At 37.4% G+C, this 15,732-nt stretch overlaps 3 protein-coding genes across 3 annotated transcripts; all 3 read right to left on the bottom strand.

Annotated features, from left to right (window-relative positions):
* On the bottom strand, positions 309 to 5,321 carry LOC109124482 (ABC transporter F family member 3). The gene is made up of 18 exons (XM_010432293.2): positions 5,003 to 5,321; positions 4,585 to 4,800; positions 4,294 to 4,483; positions 3,999 to 4,207; positions 3,736 to 3,885; positions 3,299 to 3,427; positions 3,108 to 3,209; positions 2,879 to 3,025; positions 2,692 to 2,754; positions 2,566 to 2,612; positions 2,350 to 2,409; positions 2,155 to 2,237; positions 1,831 to 1,925; positions 1,461 to 1,547; positions 1,168 to 1,255; positions 954 to 1,039; positions 793 to 855; positions 309 to 650 (listed from the first exon to the last, which is right to left on the bottom strand). The coding sequence occupies exons 1-18, from the start codon at positions 5,204 to 5,206 to the stop codon at positions 525 to 527; spliced, it is 2,145 nt and encodes a 714-aa protein (XP_010430595.1). The 5' UTR covers positions 5,207 to 5,321; the 3' UTR covers positions 309 to 524.
* LOC104714820 (putative F-box protein At1g64540) lies at positions 5,558 to 7,591 on the bottom strand. Its single transcript, XM_010432291.1, has 4 exons — positions 7,395 to 7,591; positions 6,280 to 7,226; positions 6,062 to 6,202; positions 5,558 to 5,966 (listed from the first exon to the last, which is right to left on the bottom strand). The coding sequence occupies exons 2-4, from the start codon at positions 7,183 to 7,185 to the stop codon at positions 5,682 to 5,684; spliced, it is 1,332 nt and encodes a 443-aa protein (XP_010430593.1). The 5' UTR covers positions 7,186 to 7,226; positions 7,395 to 7,591; the 3' UTR covers positions 5,558 to 5,681.
* On the bottom strand, positions 7,818 to 12,029 carry LOC104714819 (mediator of RNA polymerase II transcription subunit 37a-like). The gene is made up of 6 exons (XM_010432289.2): positions 10,583 to 12,029; positions 10,000 to 10,267; positions 9,703 to 9,917; positions 9,361 to 9,603; positions 8,761 to 9,240; positions 7,818 to 8,682 (listed from the first exon to the last, which is right to left on the bottom strand). Exons 1-6 carry the CDS (start codon positions 10,620 to 10,622, stop codon positions 7,940 to 7,942), a joined length of 1,989 nt encoding a protein of 662 aa, XP_010430591.1. The 5' UTR covers positions 10,623 to 12,029; the 3' UTR covers positions 7,818 to 7,939.

The raw sequence follows: 15,732 nt of genomic DNA, 5'->3' as shown, positions 1-15,732 counted from the left end.
ACTCTACAGTACTACTACCAAAACGGGCTTCAGTAAATTGATAGCAATTACTTTACCTTAATCCAAATTAAACATGTGGACATGTGGGCTCAGTACTACTACAAAAACGGGCTTCATTAAACATGTGGGCTCACGATGAGAGAAAAAAAAACGAAAAGTTGTGTTTGGGCCTAAATAAAACATCGTATAAAATTCCTAGGCTACAGTACGTTAGTAAAATTCCTAGGTTGCCATTATTAAATTTGGCCCCAAAAGTATACGTTAACGGATGAGTCAAACAGTAAAGTGGACATTGGATGATTCAACTCCGTCCGTATATGCTTCTTTTACTTTTCAGTTTCAAGTAAACCTTCTTTTAAACACAATCAAAGCAAACTATAAATGGTTTAACAAACAAGTCAAATACGGTCTCGCCAAATCTCAGGTAAAAAAAGGACGACTGCTGACTGCTGTGTCCTATTGAGGCAAGTAAATAAAAACGAAACATGGATATGGGAAATATAATAAATGCAGTAGGGCGCAGCTTAAGATGAAGACTGGAGAAGTTTCTTGTAGTCATGGAAGGTTCCATGGAATGGTGTAATCCTGCCGTCTGACACAACCCATAGCTCATCCACACTTCCCGATATTAGATGCTCGTCGTGACTCACCTGCACAAACACACAAACAAACAAACAAGATTGATTGCTTCTTGTATTATGAATCTCTCAATAAACACCAACCCACGGTACACAGATTCATCTTTATTCTTGGAAAGCCAATTTCTCTAGTGGACAGGGATTGAGAGAGTACCATGCAAATACCGCCTTGGAATAACACTAGTCCTTGGATCAAAGCTTCCACAGCATCCAGATCCTGAGAGATTATATTATAGTTCCTACTTTTAGTAAACCGTAATCTAATCCTTCCTTATTAAGAAGATGCATGACTATATATTTATAGATGTAGCTTACAAGATGATTGGACGGCTCATCAAGCAATAACAAGTGTGGTTTCTTGAATGTTATCTTCGCAAATGCCACTCTGCTTTTCTGACCACCTAATTTCCCATTCGCACCCAAGAACATTAGTCAACGCCACTAACACATAATTCAACTAGTTCTAATTTCATTCTAGGGCTTGCATCCAGAATATTGCGGTTATACAACTCCAAACACCCGAAAGTACCTGATAAAGTGTACATGGGTTGCAGTGCAAGATTTCCAGTAACCCCAAGAGAACCCAAGTGACTTCTGAGCTTTTGTTCCGGTACTCCCTGCGACATCATATCAAAATACAAGTTAAGACATCTTGAGAAGCCGAGGGCATGTAGATGTTTGCTAACTGAAATTGTTCTTGTAACTTGTAAGACGTAGACAATTCTGTAAACACTAATATATGAAACTTTTTTTACCTCGATTATGACCTCAAGTTAATTGAAACATACAAATCAGAGGGATAATAGGGGAATGGGAACTTACAGGGTAGCAGCGCATCATATACAGAAGAGGATTTGAAGAAAGGTCTAGTCCATCCACATGGTGCTGACTAAAGACTGCAACTCGAACCTGCAAAAGGATATCAAAACACCATATCAGAGCCATCAAACTAAGCAATTACACTTAACAGAGCAGAAAAACAAGCAATCAGAAACCTAGGTTATGTAACCTAAGATTTAATAATATTGTTCTCAAAGAAAAATTTAAATATCAATGCTTCTAAAGAATCCAACTCCTTTTAAACCTAGATAGGGTTTTCATTATTTAAGGTTTTCTAAAAGGTCATCCCATATGTTCCACAGGGACAGTGTTCAATTTGTTGTTCAGGGAAAAGAGTAGTCTTCTGCCATACCTTAGCAGAACGGAAAACTGTTCCAGAGCTTGGTTGCAGATCCCCAGAAATAAGTTTGAGAATAGTTGATTTACCAATACCATTGGGTCCCACCACTGCAAACCGACGAGAAAACCATATATAATAGAGTTTAAAATGCTGGGAAGAACCTCAAAAAATTAAGTTCTAAATGTTCTTCGATGCTATGCGTATTGGTATCCACATATGATAGATGAATGTGCGTATTGGTATCCACATATAAACATGTATCTTTAACCAAAAAAAAAAAAACATGTATCATCTGTGAGATCTCATAATAAAGGGAAATGGGGAGAGCCTTCTTACTTGCCATACGGCTGTCCAGATCTATTCCGAAATTTAGGTTCCTAAACAACAACGGACCACCAGGGTAGCCGAATGATGCATCACTGTAGAAAGAACGAGCAAGGACATTTAGCATGTTTATGTCTCGGTCGTTCCCAGACCAAAATTAGAAGTTTCTGTCAGATTCACACAGCTGGTTTATGGAAGATGACAAACCTAAAACTGATGATGGGAGGTCCAGGCTTATCGTCAGGAGTTGGGAATTCAAATTTATAGCTGCAACAGAAAGACAAGAGGTTAATGTATAAAAGGCAGGAGCTAAGAGTAAGCATTGAATCCTACTGCAGTAATTTTATCCAATATTAGAGTATAGCATCATTCCTAATATCAATTGAAAGTGATTTAGTATATATATAAGAGGGGCTTCCTTACTCGGGATCATTAATAACTTGATCCACATGAGCCAGTCGGTCCAATGCCTGTATCATAGACACAATAATATTAGAGCACCGCCGATGGGCAAAAGTTAATCACATAAATAGTTGTAACTGTTGACACCTTGATTCTTGACTGAACAAGAGACGCCCTCTTTGCATTGTAACGAAATTTATCAATGAACGCCTGTAGCAGAAAACAAGATGTCAAGCATCAAACTGAATCACCCATGTTCGAATACTGTTAAACAAACCAGAGACGAGTTGAAAACAGAATTCATGAGTTCACTTTTCAGAAAAAGAAAAGAAACCTGCATATGTGACCGTGACCGTTCACTTGATTCAAAAGCTTTTTGCTGATTTTTCACTTGTTCTTCCCTTGTTCTTTCGAAAATATCATAATTTCCCTTATAGGTACTTAGTTTTTGGTTTTGCAAATGGATGATGTCCGTGACCACCTGTAGCCAAAAACAAGTATTACGCATGTCCAGAGATATTGGGGAAATAATAACAGTATGGAGATCAATAGAGAAAAGATACCGTGTTCAAGAATTCCCTAGCATGAGAAACGACTATAAATGTTTTGGGCCACTTCGTTAGATATGTTTCTAACCATAAGACAGCATGGAGATCAAGATGGTTCTACCAAAAGAGAGGAAAATTATGTCAGAAAGCTTAATATATAAAGGATAGATTGATCTAAAAGGGAAAACAATTAAAAGAAAACACACCGTAGGTTCATCAAGCAACAACAAATCAGGCTCTATAAATAGAGCACGAGCAAGTGCAATTCGCATTCTCCATCCTCCTGAAAAAGTATTCGTAGCTTTCTTCTGCATTTCTGGAGTGAAACTTAGACCCTGAAAATGACGTAGAGAGCAACATCTGCAAGTTAGCTAACAGTACTCAAAGTTGAAGGCAACAAAAGCACATGCAAAGATGTCAACAGAAGATGGCACCCAAATCTAGCAATTTATATGCATTATGTGGTGATGGGTCACGACTTGCATCCAGATATGCATACCCTCTTGTTTCTATCTATGCTACCAAACGAAAAACTCTAAAGGGCTTGCATCCAGATACGCATACCCTCTTGTTTCTATTTATGCTACCAAACGAAAAACTCTAAAGGGCTGCAGAAAATTTATAATAATAAAGCGCAACTTACAGCAAGGATACTAGCTGCCCGAGCCTCAGCAGTATAAGCATCAATTGCATCAAGTCTTTTGTATATTTCTTCAAGCCTTTGAGACATAAGATCTCCTTCAATTGTGTCTTTAGGCATTCCATCCTTAGCTGTGGGTTCTTCCATTTCTCTCTTCAGATAACACAACAAGAGTCAACATTACCAGCAAAGACGGATGATACGAAAAGACAAAACACCTGAATGAGTAAATGGTAATACTAATTAGTAAACAAGCTTGATCTAACCTGCTTTGCGAGTATTTGAATCTCTTCTTCCAACAGCTTGGTTCTTTCAACATCAGTGTTAAGAACGCATTGTAAAGCTGTCGTCTTGTCACCAACCACTTCTTGTTCGACATGCAATATCTGGCAATTAGTAGGAATACCCTCAATAGCGTGCATAGCCATATACCTCAAAAAGGTTGTTTTTCCGGTACCATTACGTCCTACAAGGCCTGTAGAGTAACCCAAAGAGAAAAAGTTCCCATTAGTAAGCTAGATTGGATTAAAAAGAGAGCTAGAATAAATAATAAAAACCCACCGTAATGGCGTCCAAAAGAGAGGGTGATAGATCCATCGACAATGAGATCACGGCCTCCAACAGAAACATTAAAGTTATCCATATGAATATCTCTGATAGCGGAGCCACCACCAGTGTCATGATTGACACTGACAGTAGGCATCCCTGCTTTAGCGGCTTCCATTTCAGCAACATGCTGTTGATATTGTAGCTGCGAAAACAAAGAAACCAGTGTAAATCTCACAAAGTAGAAACAAAATAGAACAAAATGTCAACTACTAGAAAAGGGAATATGTCATTATAATTGAATACCTCTCTTTGGCGATCATCCTTTTTCTTTCTCCTCTCAATCTTAGCTAAGTCACGTTCCGTGAGCAAAGGACCATCCACAGGCTCAGGCTTCTTCTTCTTAACCGGTCCATCATCCATTCCATCGTTCATCCGCACAGGCATAGCAAGACTCCTTACAGTTGGTGTAGGCTTCACCAATCCATGCTTTCCAAACTTATCCGACAATTTGCTACAAACCTACACACCACATCCAGTTACAAAACTAAGCATTTCTTTATTAATATGACTATCTCAAAAAGCGAAACCTATTCTTCAAACCATTTCACCACAGATTTAATTAAATATTCCCACTCACAGAGAGACCCTAAAGAAAAAGAAAAAAAACGAATCTAGGATACAATAATTGAACTGAAGCAGCAAGGTCCGATGATTCGCTTACCAAACGGCACTCATCGAAATCGGAAACGCATTCAGCAGCGACGAGGAGCTCACCGACGGCATCAAAGGCACCTTCACCTTCCTCACCGAAGTCGAAATCCTCGTCGGCGAGGACATTGATGATGTAGTCCATGATCGGCTCGTCCACATCCTGAGCTCTGCGTCCGAGCACTTCATAGACCACCGAGCTCGCAACTTCTGTCATGGCGAAACACAGAAGCGAGAGAGAGGATTAACTTGCAAATTCCACAAAAACTGATTTTTTGATATCTCCTCGAGAGCCGAGAGGAGAGGGCGAAGGCGAACCCTTTACCTTTTTTGGTTGGTTTTTTAGGGCTATTTGGAACCTTCTGGCTCAATCAGAGACAACGGAGACTAAACCAAACAAACATAATGATCCCTTAAATTTAATTAAATATTTAATCCTCCTCCGGTTCACACCTTAAGGTCTTAACACATTTTAGCTCAGGGCCATTGTGGTGAAATCAATCATGTTTGGTACCCGAGTGTTTGAGAGTAGCCATTTAGATTACCAAAAATATAACCTTACCAAATAAAAAACAAGTTTAGTGTCATATTTTTGTTACTAACAAAAGTGTTAACTTGTTAACAAAAGTTTAGTCTCTTTGACATCATCATCAAATCTCAGCCATACAACGAGAGAGAGAGAGAGAGAGGCATTAAATGAACTGGATGTTGCACTTTGGTGAAGCTCTAGGAAGATTCGTTAGATTGGCTCGCAAGTACTTGTTGCTGTCCTTTTGAACACCAATTCTCACAGTTTCAAGACATTGCAGTTTTCCCAAAAAATGCCTCATTTGTTTCAGCTCTCTAAAACTTCCTCCGTACCCTGTAATCTCTAGCACCTTGATTCGACATGCCGACAAACAACACATTCCCCTCTTCGTCTTGCTAATGCAGGGGCATGCATCCCCACATCTACTAGTAACTCTATGCACAAGACCCTAGAAAAACCAGACCATCTTTATTCACAAGTATGTATGTATGTATGTATAAGAAGAGCAAAAACCATTTCTGACAAAAGCATTGAACACCTTACTTTGATAGCTAGAGTATGAAGACGTAGAGAATTATTTAGCACAAGAGGCAATGCTTGCCATCCTTTTTCTTCGTCGCTCTCAAAAGATAGATTACGGAGGTTGTTGAAGACCGGCATGTAATCGCAGCAGAAGAAAAACACCTGCACTTATAAATTATAATCATCACAAGGGGTAGCTAGAAACCAAGAAAGAAGAATGAAAATGTAGCAAAACTAACCTCAAGAGCATCGGGAGACAGGTGAAGGGTCTCAACATTGCGTATCCCCGCAACGAGATTTGTAACATTACCAAAAACATCCTCTGGACGGTAAACATCAAAATATTGATAAATATAATCACTATCATAAGAGACAGAAGGCTCCCACAATCGAAGATCTAGTCTAGCTTCAACGAGGGAAGGCATATCATCAACAAGAGTATAGCCTTGGGAGACAAAAGCAGAGTAGTCAAGAAACTCAAGACTCGTTGTGTTGAACCAAACTTCTTCATCATAAGCCCATGAGAAACGAGGAAGATGGAAATAAACCGTGACTCTCTTGACGGATTTACTAAACACGGACCCCTTCCAAGTTGGCGGGTCATCACAACACTCACGTATAAATAGTTCCTCGAGCGCAGGGGAGCCAGAGATGAACCACTGGTAAAGTTCTTCATTAACCACAAGTGCACCGAGAGAAAGTGTCTTGAGGGCCGGGAAGAACACTGTGCCCTTAGGGGGAACATGCCCTGCAAGATCAGTTCGTTTTGAAAGTGTGAGTTTAACCAACGTGTTGTTACTCGACAAGATCCTGATCCCTAGATGCAGATATCGAGATTGCAAGTGTAGTTCCAAGCATCCGCGATCGAGGGCAGTGACAATCAAACAGTTAGAGCGAGGTATTTCATAACGGCCACTCAGAGAGAGTCTCTTGATGGGACAAGTGCTCAAGTGAGCCACCGTTTTCTCCAAGAAATCAGAGAAGCCACTAGTTGCTGAGTCTTCCAGATCAAAGTTGTCTACAAGCAACAACAGATTCCTCCATCTCTTGGACATAACGGATGTGGAAACAACAAGTTTTGTGGGAAGTAAAGACAGGATCTTGCCAAGAACCTCATCTGGCAGATTGCTGATGAAATCCTCCATTGGAGACAGAGACAGTCTCGAATCGAATTTTAACTGCAAATCTGGTTCAGAGTTTTTTTTTTAAAACATCAAGTCTCTAAATCTCTAATACATCATAGTCAAAGTTCACAAACCCTATTTATCAATCAAAACTAAATCGAAAGGAACAAGAATTAGGGTTGATCAATCACTCTAGATCATCAAATATATAATTCAAGACCGATACAGACCTTAGAAAATGAAGCAGGCAGGCGTGGATGTATCATCAAGATTCAAGAAACAGAGAAAATCTGCTTTTCGACTACACAGAAGAGTTCGGCTCACCCATTCCTTCTTATATACCTTTCCTCTCTGCTCTGTAATTGTTGTTGTTATCATTCACCCGGCCATAACCTCGCTAACCCTTTTTTCATTTAACCTTTTTTTCTTTTAAGTAAATTTTTATTAAACCATTAACTAATAAGGGTTATTACAAGGCCTAAAAGGCCCACCACATTAACATCTATCACTAACAGCAAAAACATGTTTAACACTGGGCGCTTACCAAAAGAAAAGACACGTGTGTGTGTCGACATGAGGTTTCCTTGTGTGAAAGTGAGTTTGGTAATATGAACCCAAAGATACTACGATGTAACAAGAGAACCAAAAAAAAAAAAAAAAAAACNGCTCTTTCTTTTTGAATGAAAAGCTCAAAACTTTACTTTAATAAACAACTAATATGTCTCTCTACTCTTTCCAAACCACTTGGGAAGTCAACAATATCCGACTTTTTGGTCTAGAGCTCATCGTGAGACTCATCGTCGTCATCCGTCGAACCTGATTCACCGCCCGGTGCCCCACCAGACTTTTGGTATACTGCAGTGATGATTGGATTACAAACAGCCTCAACCTCCTTCAGCTTCTCATCGTAATCCTCTTTCTCTGCATTCTGGTTTTCATCCAGCCACTCGAGAGCCTCTTTGGTCGCGGCTTCGATCTTCTCCTTGTCATCAGCCTCCAATTTGTCTGCCAGCTTGTCCTTGTCGTTCACTTGGTTCTTCATGTTGTACACGTATGTCTCAAGGCTGTTCCTTGCATCAATCCTCTCCTTTACCTTCTTGTCTTCATCTGCAAACTCCTCTGCCTCCTTCACCATCCGCTCAATCTCTTCTTGGCTCAGACGTCCCTTCTCGTTCGTGATTGTGATCTTCTCTGATTTCCCACTCGCCTTGTCCTCTGCTTTCACGTTGAGAATACCGTTGGCGTCCACTTCAAATGTGACTTCGATCTGAGGGGTCCCTCTCGGAGCTGGTGGGATTCCGTTGAGGTCGAATTTCCCGAGCAGCCTACAGTCTTTGGTGAGACTTCTTTCACCTTCAAATACCTGGATGGAGACAGTCGTCTGCTGGTCTTGGTATGTCGTGAACACCTGAGATTTCTTGGTTGGAATAACCGTGTTTCTCGGGATCAGCTTTGTCATCACTCCTCCGACAGTCTCAATACCCAAAGTGAGTGGTGCAACGTCCAAAAGAAGGATATCTGAAATTATTATATAGACACAACATTATTTACACTAAGACAAGAAACAGCTGTACATCGCAGAGATACCGTACGCACCTTTGGTTTCATCACCACCTTCTCCACTCAATATACCTCCCTGAACGGCAGCACCATAAGCAACAGCCTCATCGGGGTTCACACCCTTGTTTGGCTCTTTCCCTTCAAAAAAGTCCTTCAATAGTTGTTGTACCTTTGGGATTCTAGTACTTCCACCAACAAGTACAATCTCATCGATCTGGCTCTTCTGTAGACCAGCATCATCCATGGCCTTCTTCACGGGTCCCATTGTCTTTCTGAACAAGTCATTGTTCAACTCCTCGAAACGGGCTCTGGTGAGTGGCTCAGAGAAATCAGTACCATCGAAGAGGGACTCAATCTCAACACGGACCTGGTGCTGGCTGCTAAGAGCTCTCTTGGCTCTCTCACACTCCCTTCTGAGCTTACCGAGAGCCTTGAAGTCCTTGCTGATGTCCTTCTGGTGCTTCTTCTTGATCAGCTTGATGAAGTAATCCATGACCCTGTGGTCAAAGTCCTCACCTGCGCATATCACACAGTCAAAAGAGGTTAACACGACAACCATATATATGCATCTAAACAATCAGTTCTGCCTAATGTAATTCAGACAATGCATATCTAATTAGATAAAGGTAAAATTACCTCCCAAGTGGGTGTCACCGTTAGTGGAGAGAACCTCAAAGACTCCATTATCAATGGTCAAGACACTGACATCAAAGGTACCACCACCAAGGTCAAAGACGAGGATGTTCTTCTCACCACCCTTCTTGTCCAGACCATAGGCAATAGCAGCAGCAGTGGGTTCGTTGATGATTCTGGCAACGTTGAGGCCAGCGATAACACCAGCATCCTTTGTGGCCTGTCTCTGGGCATCGTTGAAGTAAGCTGCAACAAGTAAAAAAAGTAAAGAGGTTAAATCAACCAAACAAACATACATGGAAGAAGAGGTAAGCACAGAGTATTCTTGGGTAAAGTCAAACTCACCTGGAACAGTGACAACAGCGTCCTTGATTTTCTTGCCAAGGTAAGCTTCAGCAGTCTCCTTCATCTTAGTGAGAATCATGGCACTGACCTCCTCAGGAGAGAAGACCTTGGTCTCGCCATCCTTGATCTTGACTTGAATATAAGGCTTGCCTTCCTTGTTCACAATCTTGTAAGGTACAAGTTTCATGTCCTTTTGCACCTCTTTGTCATCGAACCTTCAAAAAAGGATAAGAGACTTTAATGCAACATTCCATGAGAAAAAAAGACAAAAAGCAAAGAAAAAGAATTTTTTTTTACTTTCTGCCGATCAAACGCTTGACATCAAAGACAGTCCTGTCAGGATTAACAGCAGCCTGGTTCTTAGCAGCCTCACCAATCAACCTCTCGGAATCAGTGAAACCCACCCAGGAAGGTGTAATACGGTTACCTTGGTCGTTGGCAATGATCTCAACATGGCCATTCTTGTAAACACCAACACAAGAGTAGGTGGTACCAAGATCTATTCCAATAACAGATCCCAACTTGGTAGCCTCTTCTTTCGCAATTGAAACCGCAAAAAGACATCCTGAATCAATTCATAAATTTTCAATCGTCAAACAAAATTACCAACACAACACATATATCAACAATAACAGATTACTAATCCAAAATTTTATTCAGCCAATGAGGCAGCAATGTAGATACAATTATATACTATATATATACCAATGCACTATCTAACTAACAAAAAGGACAGATCTAATCTGAAATAACTAAATAAAAACATTATATAGTGCAAAAAATCAACAAAAACATCTATGAAGAAGTACTACTAGTCCCATCAAACATAGATCCAGTGACATTCATTAAAAACAGTAACATAAGATCGAGGGCTTCTTACCTAACAAGATGAACGCAAGCAGCACCGTGTCGCGAGCCATCTCGAGCTGAGTTTTGAGATTTCTACTGTTATTTTTAGATTACGTGGACCATTCACTTCCTAACATGTGTACGGTGAACACCATTAAATTACAGCCATCTCGAGCTGAGGTTAGAGAGAGAGAGAGAGCTCGTGTCATCTTAGATTACGTGGACCATTCATGTCCTAACATGTGTACGGTTGACTGCGAAGAAAGAGAGGCCATGTCATCTTATATGTGGCAAACCAATCACATCCGTTGTCTTGTGAAGTCTGCTGAAGTTGTATCTCTATTTCCTTATTTGAAGAATTGATGCTTTCCAAGAGAAACTTGAGGCTTTGAGCAAGATATTGTTTTTAGCATCCACCACCGAAAAATAATTAGAACCCGGATAATACTACTGGATTCAACAATCTTTTCTTTCACCAAGCTTGTCATGCCCCTGCCCGTAAGTGATGCCCGTATCTCATGCCCCTGCCGTCTGTTAACCACAACACAGCTACTTCACGTCTTTTAACCACAGAAAACGTCGATTTCAACACACGCAGCACCGGCATCATTTGCAATTGGGACCTCGCATCTCCATTAGCAAATTTCTCAACTGCTCCTGCCGTCAGATTGATCGCCATCTTATCGAAATAATAAACAAAAACTGAAAAAAGAAACAACCTTTGGGATGCGGCAACAGTCTTTAGTACTCGCCCTGTAAAAAAAAAAACAATACACAAACAAAGAACAATAAGAACAGACAAAACAATACACAACAAAGAACAATAACTACTATCATAACTTGCAACTAAGTGATTGCTTTCTTCATAGCAAATTCACATCTTAACAATTGTTGCTTAAGAGATTTAATCAATTAAAGATCGTTGACAAAATCCTGAAGTATACATTCATGCTCTTTAAGCTTCAATCAAAATGCCGTGGAACACTACTAGAACACAAAACAATAATTCAACAAGGCATGAAAATTTGCAGGTAGAATAGTTAATATCAGAAAAAAAGAATAAAATTAACCCCTTAACAAGTCTATGCTTCCAGAGGTTAACACTAACTAATGCCTGAACCAATTAACAGAACAACTCGAAATCCTTAAATCAAAGGCCAAAGAAGAGACATGACGAACTTCAACATCAAGCGTATATACATTCAACTTTAATCTCGAAGAAATTCCAAGCAAGATAATCACCAGCATCTTTGATTACGATATACTTCCTCAATTATAACCAATTAATACCCAAAATTATTCACTACATTATAATGGTCATCAAGAACAGAAAACTGTCCATTTTAAGACAATGAACACAAAACTAAAAGCTTCTGAGCTACAACCTAGAAAATCCATGAGAAGAACCAGCATAAAAACCAAGAGAAATCCACGGAATCGATATGATAATCGAAGATAAGGACTGAAATAATGAAATTAATGAAAGAATCGAACAATCTGACGGCAGGAGCAGTTGAGAAACTTGCTAATGGAGATGCGAGGTCCCAATTGCAAATGATGCCGGTGCTGCTTGTGTTGAAATCGACGTTTTCTGTGGTTAAGAGACGTGAAGTGGTTGTGTTGTGGTTAACAGACGGGCAACATATACGTACTATATAACCATATCTTCATTTCCTACAAAAGATATGATCTATATCTGTATATATATTATGGTGTCCATATACGTACTATATAACTATATTAGCGATTAGAATACAAAAAAAAAAGAAAGCAAAAAAAGTTATATTTACACATTCAAATCCAAGTAACGATCGATCATATGTATTCAGACGATAATTAATATTTTCGAATTATTTGAAGCCATGATGAAATATTGTAAAGGTGACAAAAGAGGAGGATCAATAGTGCACCTAGTTGACTTTTGATTATATTATAATATGTTTGATGTTTCTCATTCATTTGTTGGGAAATATAATAATCTTTGATCTTATTTTAATATGTAACTAATTATAACTAATATTCCTTATAACTTTACAATAATTATTATCCATCCATAGCTTTTGATTCTGTTTCCAAAATGAATAACAACCTTTCATCACAATGTCATCTCCACTACCTCTTGCTTCTATATAACTCATCTCATATCTCTGTCTCTATATATAAAATCCCACAACTTATATGTCTTGCAAATCTTAAGCTGCTTAAGAAACAAAAAAAAACAAACAAACATGAGCTATAATACAAAAGAATTAGTATTTCTCATTGTTCTTATTTCCACAATCACCTCCGTTCATGTTTCTGACGCTACCCCTCGTCATTTTGTGAATCTCAGCTCGAAGAAGGTGAATACTCAATTTTTGCATCTTATATATGATATATAATGATTCGTGTGTGCATGCCGCCGTTTTCATAAGTTGCTATTTGGTTAATTTGTTCCTATTTCATCGTATATGTATAGAAACTGCGTAGTTGAGATTAACAAATGGAATATAATATAGATAAGTAGCTAGGTTCTGGTTAGTGGTGTTTTTAACGTACGTTTGTGTTTCGCTGTGTGAGGGAGCATGTGTCGTTAATTATCTTACTTTTCATGCCATAATTAGTAAGTTTTGACATGAAATTATGAATTTTTGATAATAAATAATTATGTATATATTGACATGAAGACTAGTTGTCAAGTAAAGGAGAGAGAGCTTGTGGAGTTTCATCTTGACTATGCAAGAACAGGGGCCAATCAAGATCATGAACCGGGGAAAGGAAGACCTTAAAACAACTTCAATCAATATTATACCAAAAGTACTAATTATTTACCAATAAGCTTTTACTTTTTAACCTGTAAAATATCACACTTCTTCTTCTGTTAATGGTAAAATATCAATATTTACATATATGATGTAAGGCCAACATAAAAATAGTTTATCCGGCGATGACAAATCAACACATCATATTTATTATTTTCTTTTCTTTTGGTAAAATTTTAATACAATTGGAGAGAAAAACATTTCATTATAAAAATTAATTGGCGATTCTTTTTTTTTTTTTTTGTCGACCATTCGTAATTGGCGATTCTCTTATTAGAAGATAAACGAAAAAATAAAAAAAAATAAAAAAAAATTACAAAGAGAGAAAGAAGACATTAATTTGGTGTTGAGGGGGCAGACACGTAACAGACGTGACATGTCTTAACCACACGTTGACATATAAAAATTAAGCATAGAAGAAATTTAACATGAAAAAATACACAAAAGAATTGGATAAATGAAATCAAATATAGATATTAGTACAAAACTACTTAAGAATTAATGATTTTATAAAATTAAGATAAAAAGGAAATCAAAAATGTAAAGTTTTGTTATATTCTTACTCACAATTAAGGTCCCTCTCCTACTTTTTAAATTTTGTTATACACTAACATCTATTTTTTTTTTTCAACAAAATCTTTATTTTTATTTGTGTTTTACTCTTACACAATCACCACTGTTTTGTTTGTGCTAATCTGCGCGTGACACTGATGCGCGTGGGAACCTGCTGACATCATATACTTATAGTCGTCTCTCTTTATTCAGTCGACACAGTCAGTCCTTCCTCTTCCTCTCTTTTTTGTCTTGACGAACACTCTCTTTCTTTTCTCTTTCCGTTTTCCCTAATATTAGATCTAGGGATCAAAATTTGAAGAATCGACGAAGAATGATGGAAGAATCGGAATCTAAGATTTGGAAATCCAAAAACAATACTAATTGAGAAATTTGGAAATCGATTAATCTGATTGTGTATTTTTGTTTTTGAATTTGTTATCTTAAATAGTAGTGAAATCTTGTTTGAAGTTCAAGAACAGAAAAAAATTATGAATTATGATCTCTAACATTGTTAATGGAAAAATATGAAATGGAAAATTATATATTTTTCAGACAAAAAAAAAGTTCATGTATTTTATATGGGGATAGTCAAAATCTATGGACTTAAAATGCACAAATCGCTCTCTTAGTTAAAACTTCAAAATGTTCCTCAAGTATATATGTACATTATCAATTAGTATATAATGAGATCTATAATTATATTGTTCTCTCAAGTATTTCACAAATCTTATTAATGGAAACTGAGAATTAGAGAACATCCTTCATCAATATTAATAAATTGGTCTAATTTTGGTTATTGTAAGTGTTCATGAACAATTTTATATCTATATGTAGCCTTAATATTATTCTCTCAAGTAATATATATCAAGTGTGTACAATTTACTAACCCATACAATGAGTTCCATATTTCCATAATTCTCACTAGTTTTTAAGCAATTCTTATAAATGGAAAATTAGAACTTAGAGAAAGTGTCATTGTGTCAACTCATTGTCAATATTAAAAAATAGTTTTAAAATATCAAATTGTTTTATTTTTTGGTAACTGTTCCTGATCAAGTTTAATCGTATATTTTGCCAAAACATTAATATAGAACTTATCGTAACCACTTTTATTTATTTATTTGTTGTTGTTGCCCACATGCCATGATTTAATTTTTCTAACAATAATACCAAAACTGCTCCTTTTAAATGTCCTCATTAGGTGATCGTCAAAAAAAAAAAAATGTCCTCATTAGGCATAATTTTTTTTTGTTTTGGGTCAACCCATCATGAAACATGCATAGTTGCAAGTGTTGTATAGGGTAATTGCAAGTGTAATTAACAGAAGTCACATACATAGGCAAGTAATAATTTTTATTTTTACTAGGTTTTGAACCCACGCTACGCGTGGGTTTATTTGATATATTTTGACAAAAATTATATATGATTGATGACCGTAATGAAATATTATATTACAGAAAACTTTAAATTACTATTAAGGAAAAAACTAAATTTTATATACACAATTTTTTAAAATATAAAATTAGTTGTGTTTTAAAATTAAATCTGATTAAAAAATCATGAATCTAACTCGACATCAAGGCAAGGCGGATCAAACTGGTGTCCTCACATATCTTAACCATTTCTTTGGCCACCAGAAAAACGAAACAATTTTATAATCATGAATTTATCTCTTTTTTCATATTTAATTAATCGCTATCACCTATGTTTTCGTGTTTTTTTTATTTAATGTTTTCTTATTCTTCATATTCTTTCTTGTCATTTTCATTGTCAAATTTTATGGTAATTGTCATCGTTACTTTTACCGTCCAGTTCTTTGTTATAC

Source organism: Camelina sativa, chromosome 9 (assembly GCF_000633955.1).
Source record: "Camelina sativa cultivar DH55 chromosome 9, Cs, whole genome shotgun sequence".
Classification (NCBI taxonomy): Eukaryota; Viridiplantae; Streptophyta; class Magnoliopsida; order Brassicales; family Brassicaceae; genus Camelina; species Camelina sativa.
Note: the sequence above shows the minus strand (reverse complement) of the source record. Positions and strands in the feature narration are given on the sequence as shown.